This window comes from Chiroxiphia lanceolata, chromosome 6 (assembly GCF_009829145.1).
Source record: "Chiroxiphia lanceolata isolate bChiLan1 chromosome 6, bChiLan1.pri, whole genome shotgun sequence".
NCBI lineage: Eukaryota > Metazoa > Chordata > Aves > Passeriformes > Pipridae > Chiroxiphia > Chiroxiphia lanceolata.
The window spans coordinates 3,411,726-3,438,835 of NC_045642.1; the positions used below are offsets into that span (position 1 = coordinate 3,411,726).

Consider the following 27,110-nt stretch of genomic DNA (forward strand, 5'->3'; position numbering starts at 1 on the left):
AGACAGATACCATAACTGACCCCCACAGCTGAAATTTCTGCCACTGCTGGTCACCATCCCAGAGCTGTACAGATGTTGACAGGTATTTCTTAGTCCCACATGCAGCACATGCAGGTAGGTGTTCAAGGAATGCCTGCAATTTCGAGGCACTCAATTCTGTGTTTACTCCTGCCTTTGATATCATAGATTGTCCTGCCTATCTCATCCTCAGCACTTCATTAGTGGCAGTGGTTAATGCTTCAGAAATACAGGATAAGTGTGAACCTGTCCAAAAACCGTCACAAAAACTCCACTGACCTGTGGCTCATCCACAGACAGAAAAAAAGCAGCTCAATGAATGATCAGAGTTTTTCTGTTTTAAAGGTGTCCAAAATACGAGATGGATGGAAAACCAGGGCATTTGAGTTCATTCTGCCAGGAATTCTCATAGAGTACTGTATTTGCATTCCTCTCTAGACACCAAAATGTCTCTCAGAAACCTTTAACAGGGATCCCTGTGAAGGATGCACCCAGGCTTAAGTCAACAGTGTTACATACAGCTAAGGATGCCTATCTTCAGTTCAGCTGTCAGGCACACACATGTTGGAATGATACAGCAATATCAGTAAAAATTGTAACATCAGAAGTTTCCAACACAAATATCACAACTGTGTTAAATAGGATCACAAATGGTAATAATCACAGAGATCACAGATTTCAGCCCTGGTCAGCGAAACACAAAATAAACAAAAAATTGATTTGGAGACAGAATCAGATCCTAAATAGAAAATGACAAAAATGCAGTTAGAAGCACCAAGTACACACTTAAAGAAACAGCATTATAAAGAATGAATGGAGAGAGGAATTACTTGACAGTATCTGTGAATATCAATTTGCAGTTCACCTTCAAAAAGAAAAGACAGTCCACAAATGTTAAGATGATTCCTTATGTCAGGCAAAGCAACTGGCAAGAGGTAATTCTTCTTAGTAGCATGTTGAATTATGTATTTGTACATAAGCCTTAAATGTGTATTTTAATTTCACCTAAGTAAATTACCAGCATAAATCCTACCCTTCTCAAATATCTCAGAATTTTTAATTAACCTAATACCATCATTTCAACCAGACAGTCAGAAACGATGAGTAACATATGATTCATATTCAGAAGTAAATGCACCTGCTTTTCAACAACATTTCTAATTACTGGCTCATTTTACCCTTTAAATGGTGATGAAGCCAATTTGGGTCATACTGTTTTTAGCCAGTGACGAGTCCTTTCAGTTCACAAATAATGTATAAGGAATTGCTGTGTTGTCAGTTTGAAGGACATTTTCAAATACACCGTGGCAAATTGAATATGTTGCCAAAACACATAATTTTACTTCAGATATGCATCACTTCACCATGAGCTTCCACCAGACAAGGTTTTGCCAAGAACATTTCAGCTTTGAAGTGATGCCCCACCATTTCACTGTCTTTGGTCTGTGTCATAATGGTTGAGGCAGTGCTACCATATGTTAAATATAACAAAGTGTTTATTTCTAATGTTACAGACAACAGCAAAACAGACATGGGTTTTGAATACTTAGGTCCCCTTTAAAAACACTGCAGCAGACTGCAGTGAGACTATGAGGAAAGTCTTTATTGAACTGCCTCCTCTTCCTGACAGCATTATGTACTTCAGGAGTAATCAGGGAAGCAAAGGGAAGCAAACCCTGCTTCCAAAGTGGTTCATCACCTTTCTACTCTCAACATTTAGTTTGTCCAGGACGTGCACCCTCAGAAGGCTGAAGCTGCTCTCACGTAGCTCTGATAGGCACTTATCCACTGGAATATGCATGTGACATAGACTGTATCTGCTGAAGTTTTCGAACCCTCTAACACCACTAAAATGTGACAAATTCTCATATACAAAGCCCTATTCATTCTCAAACCAGCTTGCACGTCAGGTTTCTCGGTTACCATCATTATCTTGATTTGCAGCATACTGGTAAATCCTATACATCTTCAAAGAAAAAAATAAACTGACTTCTGGTTCAAGTTGTATAGATTTTATTCACAGAAGCTATCTTCTTCTGACATCTACCTCTAAATTGCTTGATGTAATGAGAGTACCATGCCTGCCATGCTTCCTTTACTTGGTGTGCTAACTCATATTTTAGATCAAAACAATACAAAAGGCATGAAAAACACAGGAGTCAAAACTGGTTATGTCCTCCATTTATCAATTTTAAACCATCACTTCAACAGCTTAAAGACTCTGTGCTCTAGTTATGAAGGTCCCTGTACAGCTATAAGAAAAAAGAATGTTCTAAGGCTCTTGGGTGAAAGAAACACAAGCAGAGAAGCTGAAAGCTGGGCTCAAGTCCTGGGTAGGCAGAACACCTTTGGGCAACACTGGTACTGGTTTTGCAGTGCAAGTACTGGTTTTGCAGCACTATATTCTCACACACATAGAACACATCTCAAGTATCCTGCATCCCTCTGAGTGTACTCATCTCTCTGACTAGCAGATGTTTTAGAAAGGAATAAGCAAATTACTCATGGGAGAGAGTAACTAGTAGGAAGGATCAGCAGCTGGGGAGCTGTGGTAGGTGGGGCTCTGAGGTAGGAATGTCTTGTATTACTGCCCCATTATATTGCCAGTACTCACTGCTGGATGGCAGGAGGCTTTTCTATCTAAAACATGGCAAATGGCTGGAGTTTTTTCTATTTGAAACAAATAACACAAAGGCCATAGGCAAAAAAAAAATCAAGTCCTCAAATTTGTTCTGGATGATGTGAAAATATTAATGTTCTAGTTCATTCTTAAATAATCATAAACAGTGCTGACCACTGGAAACTATGGGCTTTTATTATGCAGTGATTTGACTACATTCATAAGAGGATTTGGCAGTTTTCAGAAGCTACTTAAAGCAAATTTGTTGGCAACTGGGCTTAAGTGACTTTAATAAACACACAAATTACTGCACAATCTCTGGGTTACAAATGATTCCGATGATTTAACAGTTATTTCTTTGGTTTTTTTCTTCTTAAAAAATTTATCAGCTATAATCTCATCCATGCTACAGCATGCAACTTGCATTAACAACCCGCTTCATATCCAACAGTAAATACAAGTGCAAACAGTTTATTAACAAAACACGCAGCGCAAAAAACTCTCATTAGTTAATGTTAGTTAAGTGACATATAACATCAATAAATACCAACCAAAATAAAATCCCAAATCTCCTCTATAAAGAATCTAATAAGAGCCATTTAAGGTAGAGAAGGAACCAGCTCTTTATGAAATGAAGAGAAAGGTGGAACTATGAGGCTGCCAGAAGCAAATCTTGAAACAGAAAAATCTGGGAAAAGGCAAACTCTATTGGAATAGGCTGTGATTCTATAAAAACCACTGTGATTTAGAAACAAATCAAATCTTGAGAATTCAATAACTTGAAGTGAAAAGCAAGCATCTGAATTCTTGTCTAATTTGCACAACAAATTCAGAAAAAGCAGAAGGAAACGGAAGGAAAAGCAGAAGCTTGCACCACAGGAAACAGATGGAGTAAATATTTTTCATTTGATATCCCTTCTAATTAACTAGAAGTGTCACAGGAAGCAAAAGCTGATAAAACCCCTGATAAAATTAAACATGGAAAGTTTTAAACAAGACTAACTTTCAGTTTGGAAATGGCAGAAATAGAACAGTCATATCTTCAATGGAGAGAAAATATCAAGCAGAGTGAATGAATGGAAAGTAATTACTTCTTCAGTATATCATATTTCTCATTACCAAAGAAGGTGTTTTTCAGTAAAACTTTACCTTTCTCACAGTGACTTCCTGTGAATCCAGAAGGGCAGACACATTTGTTAGGGGCTACACAAGTTCCACCATATCTGCATCCTTCTTCACAGAATGCTGCAAGATAAAAGGAATATGTGGGTAATACATCATTTAAAAAAACCCACATGTACTGCAGGATAACAAGAAAAACAACTAAATTCTAAGCAATTAACAGAATTCAGCATATTAAAATTCAGTCCACCTGCAAACACAAAGAGGAGTAACTCAAAGGACAAGAGGAAAAATCTCAGATTACACCGTAGGCAAACCACCTCACCAATAAATGATTAGTAACCATCTGGAAGAAGAGGAGAGGGAAAAATACATCATATGATTTTAATGGGGCTGATCTTCTTTCAATTATACAAATATGCATATTACAATTACAATGCCATGGTAACCCAGAGAAAACAGGCTGGTCGGATGGTGTCAACTGCTTTGTTCCTCACTTCTATCCAGTACACTTCACTGAAATGTCTGCAAACACACAATATTTTGCTTTTTTAATTTTTATTTTTAAGAGGAATTTTATTTTATTTTTTGTGGAATCAAGGAATTAAATAATGATGAGGGTCACGACTGAAAACAGAGAAGGGCTCAACCCCAAGATAATGTCTCTAGTGAGGTGTGGTTCTTGACAGAGCAGTACCCAAGTACTTTAGAAGTGTGTTTGACCAATAACTAGGACTTGAAACAACTGGTGGATCTCATCTTTTCTTGTGAGCACTGTGTGATGTTGTTCTTCCTGCTCACAGCTGGTTTAGCAGAAAGTCCACTGAGTGTGTAAGTATGCAGGTGAATGTTACCCTTTTTTATTTCTTTTTGTTGTGTGTGTGAAGGTAGCAGGACTGAGGTAAGAAGAGGAAAGGAAATGACATCAGGACACTTATCTATTTTGTACTGGTAACTTGAATAAGACCTTTGCTATGACTAAGAGCAGGCCCTACCCCTAACACACTCCCCGCTCCCCAGATACTTATTGAACTTCACAGGTTACTCAGTGGGTTTGACTGCATTTATGAGGGAAGTTACAATTAATATTTAAACAGCAGCTCTCTGCATCTAAGCTAATAACAGATTTGCAAAGTGTTTCCTGCAAGCTAAAATCACAGATGGAGTGTTGGCAAAGAGATATTACAAATGCTATGAAAAGGCTTGAAGTGCTAGATAACAGAAGAAATGTTTAAGATTTATTTTCCAATGCACTAAAAAGAAGAATAAAGTGAATAAAGTACTAGGTAATAAAAAGTATCTTTTGCAATTGTTAACCACTTAGAGGAAGAAAAGCACATCATGATACCTCTTGTGTGAACTGACAGACACATCCTTATTGTAAATATATAATTCATAGCATGCCATACTGTTTCGTGGAGGATAGCACAGGGAGAAGAATGCTACAGTGGTTTAGAGAAGACAGGAGTAGAACATCCTGAGCACTCCTGTGACTGGAGCAAGGTAGCAGTGTGGAGAAAGCACAGTTCTGACCCAGTAACACTCCCTGCTCATCAATGCACACACTCCATATGGGAATCTTCTAAAATGCTTCTAATTTGAAACCAGCCAATTTCTACTGTATGGGAAAGAGAGAAATATGGTTTAAGAGTAGTATTTTGTGATTTTTTTACATATAAATATTTGTAGAAAAGCATAATTGTGTAGAAAGCTGAAAGTATAAAGTATAGCTCCAAAATACATAAAAAACCGCGACGAGACTCAAAGGATTCCTTCCAGAGCTCATCTCTAGTTTCAGCATTCTCAGAGAAGATGCAAGTTAAATCTTACATTTGCTTTTTTTTTCTGGTTTGAAATTGAAAGTAAGCAGAGACTTCTGTGAAGTAGTAATACATTTCTGCAAATATCAAAAGAACTAAAATTTGTGGCAGAGGGGGAAAAAACGAAATATAATGGCAACAAAAGTGAATGGTTCATCCTCAATATACATCACATTGTACTGGGAGAGAACTACATGGGACTCTTAAAGGAATTCATAAAGGGCATAAAAAAGATGACGTTTATTGTCTATAACAATGATGCGTGTCCACTGAAAGTTATTAGTGCTGAGAGGGAGAGGTAGGTAAGAGGGCTTCAGTTAGAACATTCATGCACCTTCTTTGCCACCATAATGGGTGCTACCAACTTACTATTGTGAAGTGTCTGCTTCTTACAATAAATCCTATTAGTAGGTCAGCAGAGCAAGGTGGTGTTTTCTTCCGTTCTCATTTAAAATTTCTAACACAGAAAGGCTTATGAGACAGGGCTGGTCATGTAAAAGATTTTCCCATTAGGGCTTCTGTGTTATGTCAGTGCAGCAGTCAGGTCTTGACATGTACAGGTACAGCCACGTGTGCCATTCCCATCCAGGAGAGAGAGAGGGGGATGCCTGCCATGGGCTAAAACTCTATCTTCCTATTCCTTCCTACATATCCATATCCAAACACACCTCCTATATGCATATTCAAATGTGCACTTGTTGAGTGTTTTGAAATGTCACATCATAGCAACTTACAGCAAAAAAAAAGAGGAAAACAAAAAAGAAAAATACCACAACAATATTGGTACAGGGACATCCTGAAGAACTACAGGTTGTTTTGAGAAGGGACCCTGTACTGTCCAGGAGTCACCCAGGCACCAGCTTGTTACATAGATGTTGGAGGATGAAGCTGAGCAATGGCTGCAGACAGAAAGAATTAAACTGTCCTGTTCAATTTTTGTAGATGCTGAAAAATCCTCCACAATACAGACTGACTATGCTTGTCCTCATTGCTCAGGCTTTGGGGGATGTGATTCATTCTTATATTTTTATGCAAGAAAAGAAAACCCCAAGGAAGAGTGCCAGCATTATCCTGCTGTTCCCCAGATGGTTATTCTACAAACCCTCTCATTCCTGCATTGTAGGCTTGTAGGAAATAGGAACATCAAATCCACAAATCTCAGAGCATAGTTACAAAATCAAAATATTTGTCTAAAGGCTACTTTCCTTAAGTGCTAGAAAAATAGTTCACAGTTTTATCTGTAGTACTGATAGCACTACTCTAAATTTTAAGAATGCTCAATACCTCTAATAATAGGGAGACAGCTTCAATTGCTAGCAATTTTACCAAATTTCACTTATTTGAAGTCTTTTCTCTCATAGTCAGGCCTCTGGCTGAAGCCTTTTAGAACATTTTATCAAAATTCATTCATTGCCAACAGTGAGATTTTTCCTTTACACCATTAGCAGAAGAAATTAATTAAGGGAAATCTTTACATCCCTTCTGTATCCATGCCTTATGGACAAGAGGACCTAACAGGGAGAGCTCAGTGACAGGACAGGAAATCAACTGGAGCGCCTGGGCTTTCCTGAAGCTACTTGCTTTGGTGCTTGAGCTTTGTTATAAGTCTTATGGGCTCTGGGATATAGATTTCCACTGTGGTTTAGACCCTTCAAAATCAAAAATATGTCGGGAGGGGCTGGGGATCCACCAGTACCACAGAACTAGCAGTTATAAACCTTGATTGCACATTCCCTCCTGCTCAAAGTTAACACGAGGAAAATAAATCATGGCTGGATCGAACATTGTTGATGTATTCCCATAAGTAGGTCCTGTCTCTGAAATTATTTGCAGGCTGGAAACCTCTTTAAAAAGGAGAGTGGTTACTGAATTTACCATAAAGGTTTTATCAAGCAAATTAAGTGAGGATGCCATTAGGGTAAAGTCTACACAGGCAAATTTCCGTTGTTAAGAGATTTATTCAGTATTCTGTAGGTAAAGGAAGCAGAATCTATTGATTTCAGGAAGCTTCTGCCAAAGCAAACAGACCTCTGTAATGCCAACAGATTTTTTCCACCAAAATAAAAGTCTTTATCATATAAAGACCTTTCCTAAAAAGACATAATTTCTCTGCAGAGGAGGAATTCTAGTTTTGATGCACATTCTCCTTGATGATGAATCTGTAGAGAACAGAAACAGCCAAAATTTTAGGTCTGAATATGTCATTTTTGTGATGATGTTGGAGGGATGGGGGAGTCTCACTGCAGAGCTCCACAAAGAGCAGCATGAAAATGCCACACTCCTGGACGTGCACAAGCTGCATTATTCCAGTTTTGGTATCACTACCTAACTGTGCTACAGGAAAGCAGGTACTGCAGCATGGAAGCTGAGCAAATGCCTCTCACTTCCAAGTGTAATACAGTAGTTACTATAAAACATTTGTACTTGAATATAGAAAAATATTTTAGTAAAAGAAAATGAATAAATAAAACAAAACCAAGTAATTACCCTACAAATTTAAATGAATATTACTTGACTATGAAGAGATACAAAGGTCACCTTCCCAAATAAATCAGATATAAATTAAAAATTATTTCTAGATATACTAAATGCCTGTAAAGTGAAAAAAAGGGACATTCAGGAAAGGCAAGGAAGGGGTCAGGCACTGCCTGGATTAACAAAAATATGCAGCTTTGGAAGAGAGATGGGCTGGTGTAACTATACAAGCAATTTGATAATCAATTGATGGAAAGACCACAATTTCATTAGCTGATTGAATTTATTCAGACAAGTATGCACAAGGGTACAGTTGATAACAATCCAACTATGTAAGCCAAATACCAGAGTAATTGGATGATACCAGTTGCTGAGGTGGGTTTAGAGGACAGCTGAGAAAGTTAAGAGAAAACACACAAGTAAAATGAGGGAGCAAAGGGAGCAGCAGAGGTTCTGCTCTTTTTCTCTGTACTCAAGTGTGACACTATCATCTGTAAAAGTACAAAATACAAAACTCTTTTTGGTTCAGTGAACTACATCCACTGGATACAGGGTGTGACTTATTTCACACAAAAGTCTGCCAAATGCCACTGGAGTCCTTTTACAGCTGGCTGGAGTCAGAGAAGGACAAATCTGGCAGGAATGAACTTTGGGCAAAAGAACTGTTCTGGAAAATTTTCATCCCACATGTTGGAGCAAGAAGGGAAGTGCAGGTTTGTCTTCCAGTCAGGATGAGAACACATTTGAGGCTGGAAGACAAACCCTTAGCTGGGTAGTTACCACTTTCGTGAGTGGCTTCCAACCTAATTTATGCTTCTGGTGTTATGTGTGGTATGTATGAGGGTTATTCAGTCCAGGAAAAGCCTATAAATCTCAGGTCTTCTACCAGCTGATTGTGAAGTTATTACTCCTGAATTATTTTTCTAGAAATTTCACAAATAAGAGGTACTTTGCAAACGTAATCAGTTTAATTGCTGCCTAGTGTAGTCAAAATTCCAAATCCTGGCAGCACAAAACATGTAAGTGTATTAGAGCTAAGTCTGAACAAAGATCAATGAATTCAAAATTAAGGTTTGGAGATGCGGGGTTTTCAAAGCACCCAGGAAAGCATGAAGGAATTCTTTCAAATCTGGCAGGCACAGTGAGGATAAAGAAGGGGAAAAAAGGGCAAATTAGAAAAGTCCATAGCAGGATTATAAAGAATAACAAATACATCAGGAAGAAACTACAGGCATACACGCCTACTGTGCGTGAGTTTGAGTGTCTATGTATGTATTTGCATGCTATATAATATTTATCAAAGCGATGAACTAATATTTTGGAGTTCGTCACTAGGCTATTTCAGCTGATGTAGCAGTGAATCTTTTCAGGTACCCAGTGCTCTGTCACACAGTACTCGCAAAAGTAAGATTTAGGTGCATTTGGAAGGCTGGGCATATCTCTCAGAAGGCAGTGAACTCTTAGCAGTGGGCCATTTCTTTGTTGTTATATGATGTTAAATTCTCTTGGCGCTTGGTGTTTTGCTTGACTGATACGTAATCAAGCTGTGGCCATTTGTAGGCAAGCAGCAGATCATTCATCTGGGTGCTTTCAGGGTGGGTTCAAGTGCTGTTTGGCTGGAGATGCTGAAGTTTTTTGAAAAATGAAACCTAAACTCCTTAAAATCAGCACAATGAATCATAGTGATAAATACTAATAATTTCCTTTGTACTACCCCAATAATGCAACTGACTTTTGAATGTGTAAGTTATCCACCTTGATCAATACATTTTCACCTAAAATCTTTCCTGATGAACAAACAAGCTATATTTAATTAAATTTATTCAGAAAGCATCTTGAATGGGCAGGACTTGTCCATTCTGCTCTATAGGTGAAATGGCATCTATGAAACCCTTATTGATGTCAAGCTTATTTCATGGCTCTGAGGACACATACGTGACAATTTTCGAAAATGTATTTGAAATAGATCAATAGAAGCAGTAAAAGACAAAAGTAATATACTAAAATTTGTCCTGTGATATATTACACTTCTGAAAGCATCTCACACATCCCCAGATGATTCTGCACTAAATAAATATTCCTGTTGCCATTTTACTGCTCTGCTTCCTCAAGGCTAGACTCTTCAATATTTTTAGTGCAGCATTTTAAGCCAACTGCAGCTGTCTCTCTAGTAACCTAATAATAAGCACAACAAAATAGGGCAGGCTATTTCTTCCATAAACGCACTGAACACCATCTTTCAATATTCAAGTCAACATTTAAAACTGTAAAATCAAACTGAAATTTACTTTAAGAACAACACATCACATGATACCACTGGAGCTTTTCTTTGCATCAAATCACTGTACTTATTATACTCCCTAGTTCCTTTATCATATGGGTATAGAATAATTTATATTTACAAACAGAACACAGTTTCTTTAGAAATCACTTATGATTAATAAATCCTAAGGATAAAGAAGCATGTTCCATAAGCACAAAAGAAGCATTTTCCCTTGCCTGATTTATTGTCACAACTTTAGAAAGACTTTGATTCAAATCTCATTGAACTCATTGAAAAAAACCGAATTCGGTAACAGTGCATGCAATCTGAGGTCTGTTTGGCCTCAATATACGGCATATTCAGACAATATAAAAACAGTTTCTAGCAATGTACACTTTACAGATCTCTCATCCTAGTGTTCCAACCAATACAAACACACTCTGTAGACACGTTCAGCACAAGACTAACTGGATTACCCCTAATGGAATAGCTGTAGAGACTTTTAATTCACTCTTCTTGCTTTGCCCTGTAGCACTGACAGGCACCTTCACCAACAAAACACAAGCCTGTTTATCAGTGAGAAACAATCTGTTTCAATGTGAGAGATTTTCTCTCTATTGTAAATGAAAATCTACCCAAGCACTCTCAAATAACCATGTGTTACGAAAAACACCAAAATGTTCAATAAGCTGTAAAAAAGTGCCTAAAATGTTAATAAAACATTATTTTATGGTAATTCTCTATATGAGGAACACTGTCATTTGAAATTGTAGAGAAACTTTAAGAAAGCATTTTCCTTCACAGCTGGAAGCAAGTATGTTGCTTGGGTGCCATCATAGCCTCTAAAATGCTGCATTCGGCAACATTTTTTTTAGGGTTGCTTGTACCTTATTGCAAATGTAACAACTGAAACTGCAAACAAATACTTGTCTTGATAGCTGCACAAAATACGGAATAGTAAATCAAGGAATTATTGGTAGCATTTAACTATCTGAAGGTGACAATACTGGGAGGGAGAAGACAAAAATGGGAAATACAACGACAATGGGATTTTCAGGTCTGGATCAAGGATGTGTAAAGACAAATAATTTACAAAGACATTAAGAGACCTTGAGCTGTGTCTTTCTAAACAAGCCCACTAAAATTCAGGTGTTCTCTCTCATTGTCTTAATATTATACAAGTAACAACTACAGTGGTATCTGTGAAAACCTTTTCTAATGGACTTTTTCATCACCTTTTAAATCTCCCTCATTCTGCCAAGACACTCGAAATAAAATTCCTTTTTCAAATTGCATTGATTGCATTCTATTGACCAACACCAGGAGGATGGGAATTGTCAGTTCCAGAGATCACAGTCCTCTGCTTACACAACAGGAAGGACTTCAGTCAGGTGAAGCTTCAGAGCTCCCCCACAATACCCATCCAGCCCTCACTCCTTATCAAAAAGATGCCATGTTAGATATAGACATTTCCCCATTAAGGAACAGAATTCAAAGTTAATCTCAATTTACAGAATCTACCTTACCTTGCAGTCTCTAACAGATAAAGGTTTGAATTCACTAAAGATGCTGCTAAGAAGGCAATCAAGAGATGAAAAGCCCTGCATCCCATGAGCAATGCCCCAGGGCATTCTGTCTCATTCAGATCAAGTTTATACAAGGCAAAGAAAAAATAACAAAGAGAACAATGAAGGGGGGTTGGAGAGGTGGGGGAGGAGAGGTTCAAACACAGTGCTAAAACATACCACACTAAATAATGAATTCTCTTAGGTAGGTCTGGATAACTTTAGCACTCCTACACTTCCTCTGACCTTTGCAGTTGATGGATCAAAAAGAGAATGCAAATAACTGGAGACAATTAATCTCAGCTCTTATCTGCACTTTAAATCAGAAAGTTTTTCAGTAGCTAAAATATCACCACAATAGCAGATTCTTCTCAAAAAAAAAAAAATCTTTTTAGCAATTATTCTAATTTTCCCAGTGTCAAAAGACATGTTCAGCTCAATACCTGGATTTACCTAACATAATCTTGCCAAATTAGTTTTATCCATAAGAAAAGATAATAAACTTCAATATTTTGATTTTTGAAAAAGACACCGGATTTTTCAATAGGGAAAAAAGAAGCACTGAAAAGTGATATTGTTCTCACTGTTCCAGAGAAATTTCAGTCTAAAGGCAGAGATTGCTTTTGCTCAAGCTGGTGTGACAGCAGGTGTGATACACATCACCATCAGCTTTATAATCATCATAATACGTTGCTTTTAAATAAATCCTTTCATCTCAAGCTTTTATACATTATGAACAATTAAGCCTTACAACCCCCCAGTGAGGAAGATGCATTAAGAGCCTGAACCTGCCAGGCACTTCTACAGAACAGAGTTAACTACAGAAATATAATTTAATAAAGAATGCATTTAACAAGTAAGAGCAGAAAAGCAAATATAATCTTTGTGTGTATAATCTTTGAATGAGCCAAGAGCATTTTAGAAACCCAAGGGGCCACCCTCTCTGCTAGTGTCAATTAGTAAATCTATACCAATTTACACAGTGCCTCAGAATTTACTCTCTAAATTCTTAGAGCTACAAGACTCCAAGGAGTACATCACTGTCACGGTTTATAAGACCATACTGCTGACTTGTGTCTTAACATACACTTGTAATCACGTAAATATTTTAGCTAATACCTAGAAAACATGCACAATGTTGACCTGAGTATCTGCCCCCTGTTCCCTGTTTCTATTTTCTTCTGCAGAGAACTGAGTAGTTACATGTTGGAGAATGGTAAAGCAAAAGGAAAATGATATATAGATCCTTGGTTGTTTTTTACAGAGCACTGGCACCTCAGTCACAAATCTGACTTCAGTGATTCTGCATCAGTGCATTCTGTATTTAGCTCTACAGTACGTCTTGTGTGCTTCAAGATATCAAAGTAATGAAAAATCTCTACAACTGGTTTGATTTGCCTTGAGATTGGATATATTGGGAAAAATTTCTTCACAAAAAGGGTTGTCAAGGCTGCCCAGGGCAGTGGTACAGTCACCATCCCTGGAGGGATTTAAGAGACATGTAGATGTGGCACTTGGGGCCCTGGTTTAGTGATGGGCTTGGCAGTGCTGGGTTAACAGTTGGACTGGATGATCTTGGAGGTCTTTCCCAGCCTTAATGATTCTATGATTCTATTAAAGATGTTGGAACTTTTCAGAACCACAGTACTTAAAGCCTGGTATGTTTGGTGGTCAAAATTTTCTTTCCCAATGAACGCAAAACACTCCAGATAGTGTTTGTTTGCTTCCCAACCTGATAACAGCGCTTCAGTAGCACCAAGGGACATATGCCCTATACATGTTTTTAGTACTTTGGATTCATTTAGGATTATATGGTTCAACATAAATATGAAATATCTTTCTTTTGCTTGAGTCTGTTAAGGGTACAAATGATAGGCACAATGCAGGAAAAATAAAGCCCCATAAAAGACAGCTGTAATCTTTCCATCAAGTACAGTGCATGTTCCTAATGGAATATGATTTCAAAACAGATTTCCAGTACCACCTTCTTAGGATGTCAGGTTACAATGTTATTTTGCAAAAACTGACTTGCAGGAATACTTGCTATATTTCTTAACAATGCAACATTTAATTTTATGGTGCATAAAATACATTTCTCTTAACAGATGTATCAGTTCTCTGGTATCATGCCTAAACTGCCTCATACTCATAAATGCTGTGTGGGGAACTGGCATTTATTTTTGTTGTTGTAGTACACACTTTTACTTGCTCCTAACATCCTGCTTCCCTGAATAACAACAAATTTAGCTTTCACTGCTCTTAATAGACTTGTTCATGTGCATGCCACATATATTCTTACATACATTTCATGAAGCGTCCTAGCTATGCATCCTAAAGTGCTTAAGAATTACAAAACTGTTTATAGATAAGAAATTACTCAAAAAAACCCCAAACAAATAAAATTGCAATATAAAAAAATTTCTAGAAACTGAAATTCAGCCTTTGGCTTATCAGAGATTAGCCCCCTTCCTAAATCTAGGTTAAATATTCCATTTAATCATGTCCTGTCAAAAAAATTAGATTTTGCTCTATGCTGAAAAGTTTTAGGAAGGAGAAACATAATTACAATATTCCCTGACTCAATTCAGGGAAAACCATGGACATATGTTTCACAGTTGAGCAGAATGACTATGGGGACCCACTAGAGCCACACAGCAGTCGTACCACTGTGCAGATCCTGGCAGACATCCTACAAACAATAAGGCTCAAGAAGTGCTCTGGAAGAAGACAAAGGCACAGTTATATGACCCGATTTGTGGAAATTCTTCCCTATGTAAGTGGTGACATGAAAGCAGGTAAGATTAATTTAATTGTTGGCTTTTCCAGTTGTCTGCTGTGACTGGCTTTTATAAAGGAGTGAGGCATTTCTGAAAACTGTTACTCTTTCTGTACATGCACATTTCTGTTCTCAATATCCTCACACTGAGACTTTCTGCAATCTGGTAACAGCAGCTCCGGCAGATGATGAGCTCCCAACTTTATTAAACACAAGCTTAACTCCTTCCTGACCTGCCCTCTGATGCAGGAGCTTTGAGAGGTTTCACTAAAATTTTCTAAGAACAGTTTCCAAAAACATATTCTTTGAATCTACAAGTGTCCTCTCAAAAGAATAAGTAAATGAGCTACACAAAGCATGTGGTTTTTTGAAACAAGTCACAAAATCATCAGCAACATAATTCCCTGAATTATATTCAGGGATATTCTCATGTAGCACCTAGTCCTCATATATTTTACTGCAAATAAGCATACACTAAGCATAATTCTAAATTTAACACCAAAGGCACTACTCAAGACAAGAATAAGATGTACATGTGTAGCGTGGAGATATATATGAATCAGATACAAAAATTTTGTTTATCTTGAAGGAATCCATGTTTATTTTAAAGATGTTTATCTGACCTGCTGGAAAGCAGCTCTGCCAAGAAAGACCTGGATAACAACACTGGGTAACAAGCTGTCCACTAGCCAGTAGCATGCTTCTGTGGTCAAGAAGGCCAACGGCGTCCTGGGGTGCATTGGGAAGGGCTTTGCCAGCAGGTCGGGGAGGTGATCCAGCCCCTCTGCTCAGCCCTGATGAGGCCACATCTGGAGGGCTCTGTCCAGCTCTGGGCTGCTCAGGACAAGGGAGGCTTGGAGCCACTGGAGCAGGTCTAGAGGAGGGGAACAAAGATGATTAAGGGCCTGGAGCATCTCTCTTATGAGGAAAGGCTGAGGGAGCTGGGCCTGTTCAGCCTCGAGAAGAGACGGCTGAGAGGGGACATCATCAATGTCCATCAGTATCTGAAGGGAGGTGGCACAGGAAGTTCCACCTGAATATGAGGAAGAACTTCTTTCCTGGGCAGTGACCAAGCACTGGAACACATGCCTGGGGAGCATCTGGAGATATTCCAGAACCATCTGGACACAATCCTGTGCCATGTGATCTTGGGATGATTCTGCTTGAGCTTGAAGGTTGAACCAGATGACCCTCTGTGGTGCTTTCCAACCTTACCCATTCTGTGATACTGTTTCCAGCTACATGTGTGTGAAGATGAAAACATGCCTAACAATACCAGGTAGAAAATAAAAGCAAAGTAGCCAACACCACAAGTATTTAAATATTGTATTGCTTCACTAATAAAAATTCCGGAAGAGTAAAGGAACTTTTGAAATATCTTCATCGCCAGTCAAGAGAAAATAAAAGTCCTGAAATCTTAAACTTCAAGTGTTCTCATACAAATGCCTGAGTACAGAAGCAATTTCTGTTTAAAGACAGAGTTAAATAAGGTTTGACTTAAAAAAATAAAAAAGTATGGTCTCACTGAGCATCAATCAAGTGGTCATCTCTAATGTAAACTGACAAAACAAATAAAATTGTGGGGAAAAAGTGCTCTCTGAACAGCTCTGTGAAACTTTATGCACACTACTGTTATGTTGTAGCTGTTTGCTTTTTCTTCCCAAAAAAATCTCCCAGTAAAATTACTAGGTGTGTCCTACATTATGAATAATAGTGCACAGCAAAAAGAAAATAAATCTCTTACAGTGTACATAATCAGTCACTAATAGCAAACAAATTTACCACTGCTGGATAGTGCCAGAATAACGATGCCCTGTTGTTATATAAACAGAAAACTTGAAATAAAAATATACACTGGACAGAAAGCAAGCTTCTAGTTAAAATAAGTGTCACTCTTGTGCACTGCAGCTGACACGTCAAGATTTCAGGAGACGACACGTCATTACGAGACCAGAGTTCTGATAATTGTACAGGCACCAAATGGGCTTAAGGAAAGTAATGAACAGCAGCAGCAAACCTGTACAGAGAGAAATCTGCTGCACAGAGCTGCACAGCCTCATGGGCTTGTACTTTTTCCCTTATGAAAGGCAATCCAGAGTCTGAAGTCATCTATTTAACCACAAAATAGTTGGTGTCAGCAGCAGGGCAGGATTCCTCAGACTGTACCGTACTGCCACAGACAATTACATCCATCCAAAACAAACCTTTTAAATTGTGATCTGTATGGCACATTAGCCAGCACGGTAGTTCTCCAGCCCTAGGGGGTTGGCAGAACATCAAAAGCTATAGGACATGATAAAGACAGTGTGTTTCTTAGAGTGGAGTGTCAGACACAAATAACACAGGGATTTTGCTATTTCCATGAAAAAGCTCTGCTTTTTCAGGATCCACAGCTCCATTTACTTAATTGACCAGTATCAGGGCATTTAAATACACATTTAAGACATTAAGAAGCTGAACGAACAACTTAAGAAAGAATTGATTTTTTTTGTTTCCAAAAGACACATAAAGGAATAAGATACTTCTATATCAGTTAGATACTCAAGAGAATTCAGCCTAGGTCATCCACCTACTGTTTTGTATTTTGTTGTTGTTGAACAAATCAACAAATCCAGCATCACAATACAATTTCTATGGTAACTTACATCTACCTCTATCTGTATTGTGCCACTGAGGAGGTACTTCAGTGAAAAGGGAATGTTTCTCAGAGCTGCATATGAAGTTTGGGGAAGCAAATGAGATTACAAGACTTGCCACGTGCAAACTTGTAAGAAATCTGAGTCAAAGTGAAAATGCTGTGACAGATCAGGAGTAAGACAAATAAACAAGGCATCCCCCGGGAACAATAAACACTCAAAACATCCAGGCAAAATGCAATACTGTTCACTCGTGAAAAAGCAAAACCTCCCAGGGCAATAACATAATGTAACAGCCCCCAAAATAATTTTGCTGCAAAGGTAAATACAAGTCGTTTCTCCAAGCTGAAATATCTTAATCACATTCTCTAGCAGTTAAAATTCACATACTGCACCTTGGTACTTCAGTAATGTGCATGTCCCAAATAAGCCTGCAGCAAGTATTGCTTTGTATTAATAACTACAATTTGACGCTGTCAATACTCTTGAGCAGAGGGTAGGAACATACAATACAAAACAATACTAAATATACCCAGTTGTATTAGAGAAGTGTTGCTATAAAGTTCATGCCTTATATTTGCTTTTTATAGCAAGTACTTCTTTAAAAGAAAAAAATGAAACATGAAAATTCAGAACAGCTTTGACCCCCTTTTATGACATACAGCAGGGCACAATGAAGCACAAATCTAACATCTTAGTATCTTGATTATGTGCCTGGTAAGATCATGCAGGTCAGGTTTACAGAGGTTGCCTTCTCTACTGTCCTAATCCCTGGGTATTTTAATCTCCAAGAAGAAAATGTTAAGATGCACAGTGATGAAAGGAAAGTCGAATGTGATCTCAACTGGTTTCTAACAGCACTGCCATCACATCAGGAAGTCTTTCTAAATCCTTGCAGTTTTGGAGCAGGTTTTTTTTTTTACTTTCCTTTTATCTGTTTTTGCTGAACATTCTATGGTTCTACCTCTATTACTATTGAGTTGTGTGTACAGTCTTCATAAGAATATTCCTACTGAGGGGGAAAAATCCTGAAGCCAAGATCTCAGTAGAAAAATTGACTTAAAAAGTCACCAGGGTGAGAATATAGATCCACTGGTCAGTTACCCAACACGGAATTTTTGTTTCCACTTGGCCAGCCTCTGAGATTTGCCTTTTGGACTAATGAGAGCCTTTGGAAGAACTCCACGTTCTTTAATACACTGAAAATCCATCCTGTTGTTTTCCTTGTTTTTAAATGGGCTGAGGCAAATAATTGATCCAAATGAAGTGCAAACTAAATTAATGGGGCTGGAAATGCTGGGAAAATTAAAAATAGCATTAATAATATTAAAAAATAGCTTCATAAAGCTGAAAGTAAGATCTGAGCAACTTGAGGTTATTTCTGATATTTCTTTCTTTCTGTTTATATAGGTGTCTTCCTGCAGACTGTTATCAGGTCAGCAGAAGCCTTACAAGAGAGGCATTTTTCTCATTCTGTGCATTCTAAGTTAGGTTTCTATGAAGTTCAGCCTGTCTGTAAAAGCTGCTGCCAATTCATATAAAAAAGCATAACTGCAGCAAAGTAATATCATGGCAGCGTGTGAGCTGCAATACTGAGCTGCAAATTCAATCCAAACTTTTATCTCAAATATGGAATCCGCTAATTTCTCTTGCAGATAGGGAGTTACTGCACAGAAAAGGAATAATGCACCTAAATGAAAAAGAAATCAATCTTCATTAGAAAGATTTTCCTCTGTCTAAGTGGATTGTGAAAGTCCTTGGTTGGCAGCAAAGCACTGATCCCACCTTTTTTCTCTATTGCTGAAAAGGGTCCATCAGTATTGGAAAGTGTGGAAACGGATGGGGTTGAATAGAGTACTGCTTGGTACAATACACACTAAATTAGATGTGATAGGACAAAGCACCCCAGATCTGAGTGACAAGGGACCGAGGGGCCTCTGAATACAATATCTTGAGCTATTTCTGAAGAGAAGGAATGCTAGCTGGGCTTCAAGAGGAGGGAGAATCTCCAGCAGGAAACTTAGAGCTTTGCTCAAACGCCACACAAGAGAACAGAGAGATGCATTGTATTTCTCTTTTCCAAAAGTTCCAGGAAGTAACACAAAGAGAGTAAAAAAGAGCAGAGGAAGAAGAAAGCAAATGAAACAGAACAGTTGGGATGTGTGAAGGTATGGAAGGAATGAGAAACTGAAAACATACACAAAAAAACCAGAGCACCCCTAGATGTTGTAAATCTCATTGACAACCAATCACCAGAAAAAGGGAATACTGTTGGCTGCACAGGAATCCTGGTGACATCTTTTAATATTTAAATTTTAAAAATCAAAAGAGAAATGCCTGCTGACTTCAAAAGGTAGAAGAACCCCATACAGGGAAGAACTAGCCTGCAACATCTATAAATGTACAGAAATTAAAAGAAAAAGCTGTTATCTTTCGAAAAGGCACCAAAGAAAAAGTCACTATGTCATTACACATATGATGCACACAAGGGTTTGAAAACAGATTCTGATGACTAAAAGGTGACCTTAATAGATATAAACCCATGGTCCTGACTCAGCTCAGAATTGTAATTCTTTACTGTACAGACTGTGAAAGGACTTTTGTAAAATTAAGAGCAAAGCTACTGTCCCGTTACTTCTAACACAAGTTGATCCTTCACTCTAGTGATTACGGCTCTTCAAGACATTTTGTAGTAGAGACATTACATGTACATGAACTTCATGAACCACCCATAAGGATGCACTTGCAAGTAACTGAAAAAGAACAGTCTGAGGGACTGGTGAAAATAAGACATATCAGCTCGAAACTGAAGCCCCAGTGACTGCTTTCCCAAATAAGCATCTGAGCTGGCAGATCTGTCTAAGGCATAATGCTTTTAACTCCAGAAAGCTATTACATGCTGTTGTCTTCCCCATTTATGCCACTGGCATACCCCCAACACAGTTACAGTCCTGTTTAGTTACAGCTTGGCCTTTTGCACATTTAATGATAGCCACAGATGCAAGGGGTGGCAATTTGAGTGGTACAGTTCTGCAATTATAGCTAACATCATATATTTCTAATATGCATCAGAGCTTTCCCCCGAAGTCTACTGAAGCTTTGACAAGTACATGTATCACTGATGGACAAAACCTAACCTCTAATTTAAGTCTGAAGGCAGATATGAGCAACAAAATATTTAAGTTGAAAGGAGAAAGGCTAAATACTATTTACAGGAATCCACAATCTAGCTCATTCTCTCCTAGAAAAACTGAGAAAAAAAAAATCATGAGCCACTAGACAAGAATCAGTACAGCTGAGGACAAAAAGGCTTGCACAAAACCTAGGTCACACCCAGACCAGCCTTGCCTGCCTGCCACAGCACATACCACATAGCTGTTGGTAACCAGGAGCACATGAAGTCACACGAAGAAGAGGACCCAGGGCATGATACCTTTTACTGCTCACGCATTGTCTTAGTGTGAAAATACATAAGCCTCAAAAGAACTACATCGAGGAATTAAACAGCAGCGAATTCTTAGTACTGGATAATATGAAATGGTCCCTAACATACTGAAAAAAAAAACAAACCAACACTTGCAGGAAGACGAACTTTAATGAAGCTGAACAAAAGGCTCAGTGAGAGTAAAGCAAAGTACAAACTGGTATAGATCTAGGCTGGTCTTCTGCTATAACCTTTTAAAAGTAGGAAAGCAGTCAAAAATCAGAGCTCAACAAGTTCCAACCAGTCTGGTCTATCCATACTCTTCTGACCTTACTTCAATAGACAAGGCTTTCTAATAGGGACTCTTCATTTAAAGAAGGATTTCCTTTCTTCAGGACACAGCTGCTGCCCAAACAAGTCAATCATACTGTCAGCAGAAGAATGGACTAAAAGCCTGGCAGCAGCAGTGATTCCAATCCTGGAAGACACAGGAGCTGAAGAGAGGCTGAAAGGGCATCTCTGAGACATTCATTAACTAAAGAAGTTTCAACAGATTTAGTGCACATCATCTTATTGGTGTTTCCATTGAGGTTACCAGCAGCTCTGAAAATGAGAGAAGCCACTGGGAAGCAGTGGGAAATTGCCTCAGTTCCTCTGCAAGACCAAAACACCCAGTAACACATCAGGACAGGCATCAGTTCCCCAGCAGAAGTTTTGAGCAAGATGATCAATAAGCTTATTAAAAAGAGGCTTTGAAAATTGATATTTTTTTTTCCTCAAGGATCCTACTCATTTTCTGCTCTGAAGTCTCTTAGGGAGCTATCTTTACCAAAGTAGTAGAGAAATTACACAGAAGGACAGTCAGTCAGATGGACATAAAGCTCTGGAACAGAACAAAATGTCATGGAATGAAAGTGGAATAAAAGAGGGTCTAATCACTGAGTCTCTATTATCTTTTGAAAGGTGCCCTTACTGAACAAGTGTCTGAAGAACTTTTACATTTCACTTTCATGGTTTGTCTAACCTTGACTATGTTTCAATCTTTTGAGAAGATGACACCTGGAAGTAGAAGAAGCTAAGAGTGTATAGGTAATTCCCAGGATCTGCTGTTTCCCACAAGACCTGAACAACTTCCAACGAGCCTGTTGCCCAGAGGAAGACTACAAAGGTTATTATTACAAACCACTGAACTTGTAAATACTGCAACAACAAACCCACAATTAACCTTCAGAAACTATTCCTATCATAAAATACTGCAAAAAGGGTGTTTGTTATCTTCTCGAGCCCAGATCTGAAGCTTAAATGAGGCTTTTCCTCATGGTCCAAGGAGAAACTGCAGGGAGGACCTGTGACTCGGTTCCAAACTTGTGACCTCTTTGCAGGGTCAGTGGAGGAGGAAGGAGAAGACAGGAAAGGAAAGGAGAGGATGGAAAGAATTTCTACAGTCTTTGCAAGTACTGGCCAATTCCCCCTTGACTCCTGTCTCAGCCCTGCTCTTTCTGCTTCTTGCCTGCCTGTCTGCTGGAGAACAGGATGCACTCAAGCACTCACATCCCTTCTGCCCAGATCCATGTTAGAGCTGACATGACATTGTGTGAAGCAGAAAGGAAAATCTTTTTCTAAGATAAATACTGTGTTAGTGTCCTTTCAGCTCTGGATGAGAAACTGCATATTCAGAATGGTGACTGGAATTATACTAATAGATGTGGCTTATCCAGTCTCTTATATACCAAAAATGTATTTTCCTGAACATTGACTACACTTTTTCCCCAAAAGATGTCGGAATCCTGTTTTTTAACCCAACTGCAGCTGCAAAAAATGCTGTTGGCTTTTAGAATCTCTACACAACAATTCTGAAATCTCTTTTCTTGTCACTGCTGCAGCGACATTCCATTTAGCAGATATTCACTTTATAGTCTCTTTTGCAACAGACATTCATTTACATCTATTTTACATGAACTAAATTTGGCATTGACTGGAGTAGACCAGATGCTTAAATGATACAAGAGCTGACTGCAGTGCTCATCTTTATTTACTGCTCTGGCTTGAGCTGTATTGATTTCTAAACATTTGCATACGTGCTGGTGAGATCTGAAGTTTTTTCACATGAATTTAATTTTTCTTCACTCAGGTCAGGTCACTGACTTTGGTTTTAGATTCTCTTTACACAATTCAGAACAAACATTGCCATGGACAAGCCTCAATTTCACCCATCCATCAGTATTTCAGATACAAACAGGCAGGGTGCAGGGGATGTTTTGTTTGGTTGGCTTTTTAGGTTCTCCTCAGTTAGACAGGCCACTTTTCCTCATTGCTGTCTTTCAAAACTGTTGCATATCATGCTGTGACAGCTGAACTTCATCAGTAGATAAGCGAGGCTTTTCTCATTGAGAGTTTTCTTTCAACGAAAGCATACAGTAAGCATTTTCTTGTATTTTTATCTTGCTTTTTCATGTATCTACTTACATCCTGGGATCCACTTATCCATCGGGTACCACAGATGCACAAACAATAACAGCACAATAAACCAGCATCTCAAAACACAACCAACATCACACATTGATCACATCAACCTTAACACATGGAACACATTCTGAGGAGAGAGCCAGAGTTCTGTGACATATGTCCTCATGCTGCCTCAGCCACACAGTTATTTGTGCAATGAAACCAAACCTCTGTATCTCTCAGCTTTTAGCTTCTGCCTGAAATAAGATATAAATGGTCTTATCTCTTCATTTACTTCTTCCCCTAAATAGTTTCACTCGCATTTTTTATTCAATGCATTAACTGTTAGATTTCTTATTCAATAATCCAAGTATTAAACGTACATAGAGATTTTCTCTTTTTGATCCTTTTCATTGAAATGCAAACCATGTCTTTATTATGTCTTTAAACACCTTAAAATAGGACAACTTAGCTAAAAAGCACTTCTTTTGCACCTCCTCATTGAGTGAAAGACCTTGACCTAGTAAATGCATCATAATTTATCAGTGTCAGGACTCTTTCTTCCCTACATTTTGTAATCTTGTTCATGGTCTGACAGATACTTGGCATTGTCTTGGTCTGGTTGCTCAATCACCCACCACCTCATTTGTCATCAAGTAGAAATTATGACATGCCATGGAGTCATGGAGAACTTATATGTGCAGGGGTGGATCCAATCACAGCACCTATGAACAGGAAAACATTGTTCCCATCCCCAAACCATCCCAACTCCTCCCACCAAGCAAGGACACCAACAAGTAGGACATCACCACAGCTGGGTTTGTTCCTCTGTGGTGCCAGAGGATGTGGTGGGGCCCGTGGGCCAGAGAAGCTGCTTGGTGCAAGACGTCAGCAGATATAATCCCTCATGCAGATGTCCAACTCCTCTTCCAGGGGCACACAGAAGTAGTAAAGCACTAGGACCTTACCCACAAAAGTCTTCCACAAACATCTTTTCATAAACACCATGATGACTTTTAGTGATAACCCCCCTCCTTCCACTCATGCATAAACAACTAACAGTGAAGCAGAACATGTAAAGTTTTGCTCAGAAGTGCTGCTACAGCTACAACTGTGGTAGCACAGGTAATCACCAAATCCTTGAAGCCCATCTCTGCACTTTCTCATCTCCAGGCTCTTCCCCCTTCAGATTTGTCTATTAAATAACTGTATACGGAATCAGTAATTAACAAAATTCTGGCATCTTTACACCTTGAATGGTCAGCAACCCTCTTCTTATTCCCAAGTTGTTTTATTCTTTGAAGTTTTGTATCATTTGCTCTTGTAATTACAGTGTCCTTTACAATTTTCTTCTTCTCTCTTGATGTTTATCTCTCACTGAATTTGTACATGGTACAAATAACTCTTCATAAGCTTCATACTGCTATGCTAAAAAAGGCAACTCTCTTTAATCCTTTTTTATCAGATAGATTCTGCATTCCTGCACACACCCTTGCAGTCATTGCTGAACATGTTTCCCATTCAAAATCATCTTTTTGGAACAAACATGACAGAACTATATACAATATCTCCAATGAGATCTTACATGATTTTTTGCACAATATTAAAGCTTCTTTGCTTTTAGTAAAAACACCTCACCTTTCACTGAGCTGCTTCACAGTAGCAGCTCCCTCTCACCTAAAGCAATAGACCAATACCACCTCACTTTCTATGTTACTTCAAAATGAGAAGCCCCAGCTGTACAGAAAAATTCCCTGTAATCAGCTTCTAAGAGTTCTGAGGTTATTACAGTATTTAAAGTCGATGATTACATTAATCCACAAGACCATATAATTCTTCCCAGAGGAGAACTCAGGGTGAAAGTCTTCACAAAACCCCCAGAGGTCATCCTTAATACATTAATTGTTAAGATTAAGGAGGCCTTTTTGGTATTTTGAATGGTGACCTACCATGCTATCTACTAGCTTTCACACCAAGTTCCCAGAACTACCCTCTAATCCAGTAACACCTCGCAACAGCTCCAGATCCATCCTGATTAATGCATTGTAAAGGCTTCTGCTGAATTTCAAAACCTGAATGAGGCCCATAGCAGCTTTGGCACAGTTAACTGTGAAACTCTTTCTTGCTGAAAGAACGCTCTTCTTTTTGCTGCATAGAAGGATCAACATTCTCAGGAAGCATTTTGCATTTAGAGACTGCTTAGATCTACAGGATCAATAGTTTCATAGAGCGCAGTAGACTTCGCTGAATGGTCATTCCAAAATCTGCAATAAAAAACTTGACCCAATGAGAACTGCTCACAGGGTAACGAATGTCAGATATCAAGATGCCTCTAAAACCTGCTGGGAACCAACCAGGCTACTAAAATATAAGCAGCAGACACTGAGCATATGTGTTTTTCCAATGCCAAGTTTCCAAGTTTTTATTCAGGGCAGCCATAAATATATCTGCAAAACAAGGCAGCACACTTTTGCAAGTCTCTGCCTCAGTTCAGGAACACTCAAGTTTTCCTAACCAAGCTCTCCGTACTTGTTTATTTTAGCAGAAGTTGCGGTAATGGGAGGCCTATTGAGTGCAAAGTTTCTTTTCTACAGCATCATTTGTTGGCAGAGATTGCTTTTTAAGATTACTGTCATGCTGCTGATAGACAACAGAAGTCTACTATTCTTTTTCAATTCCATATAGAATTTACCACCAACAAAAAAGTGCTGCAGTCTATCAAAAATCAATCTTTCCAATTCACGTGTATCAGAACACAGCAATACCTAAGTAAACTTCAAGGCAAAAATCTGTTCATGGGGAAATTTAATAAATTTCCTATTATTTGGATTTTACAATCTCCAATAGACACAGCTACTAACATGTAAAATCATGATAACTGATGACTAAGCAAAATAGGTATTGCAAAAACAGGAGAGAAAAGGGGTATTTCAAATTGAAAGTTCCAGATGAGGAGAAGGGTGAGGTACTCAACAACTTTTTTGCTTCAGAGAGTCAACCTAACCTCTCTTCCCTCACCACTAAAGGGGATGGACAGCAGGATGGGGACTGGGGGAGCAAAGTCTCTCCCACTGTAAGAGAAGACTGGGTTTGTGAGCACCGTAGAAACCTGAATGTACATAAGTCTATGGGACCAATGAAATGCACCCAAGTCCTGAGGGATTTAGGGCTGATTAGTTGCCAAGCCACTCCACACAATATTTGGAAAGTCATGGCTGTCGGTTGAAGTCCCAGGTGACTGGAGAAGGGGAAGCATCACATCCATCCTTTAAAAGGGTAGAAAGGAGGACCCTGGGAACTACCAATCTGTCAGCCTCCCCTCTGTGCTGGGAAGGTCATGGAACAGATCCTCCCAGAAGCTGTGCTGAGGCACATGGAGGACAGGGAGGTGATTTGGGACAGCCAGCACGGCTTCACCAAGGGTGAGTCCTGCCTGACCAACCCAGTGGCCTTTTATGGTGGAGTGACTGGGTCAGTGGACAAGGGAAAGGTTACAGATGTCATTTATCTGGACTTCTGTAAAGGCATTGACATGGTCCCCCACAATACCCCTCTCTCTAAATTGCAGAGAGATGGATTTGATGGGTGGACTGTTAGGTGGATAAGGAATTGGTTGGCTGGGCACATCCAGAGGGTCGTGGTCAACAGCTCAGAGTCCTGATGGGACATCAGTGACAAGTGGTGCCCTCAGGGGTCCATATTGGGACCAGTGTTATTTAATATCTTCATTAATTAAATAAATGAAGGGATTGAGTGCACTCTCAGCAAGTCTGTAGACGACACCAAGCTGAGGTGACACACCTGAAGGATGTGATGACATCCAAAGGGCCAGGATGCCATTCCAGAGCAGTGGCCCATGGGAATATCATGAGGTTTAACAAGAACAAGTGCAAGGTGCTGCACCTGAGTTGGGGAACCCCTAGTATTGATACAGGGGGATGAACAG

General features: G+C 38.9%; 1 protein-coding gene across 1 annotated transcript in view; it reads right to left on the reverse strand.

The window, feature by feature from the left end:
* The window catches only part of NELL1 (neural EGFL like 1), a 287,217-nt gene that overhangs the window by 62,764 nt on the left and 197,343 nt on the right, over nucleotides 1–27,110 (reverse strand). The window contains 1 exon segment of the mRNA XM_032691544.1: nucleotides 3,788–3,883. Coding sequence (XP_032547435.1) covers nucleotides 3,788–3,883 — 96 coding nt within the window.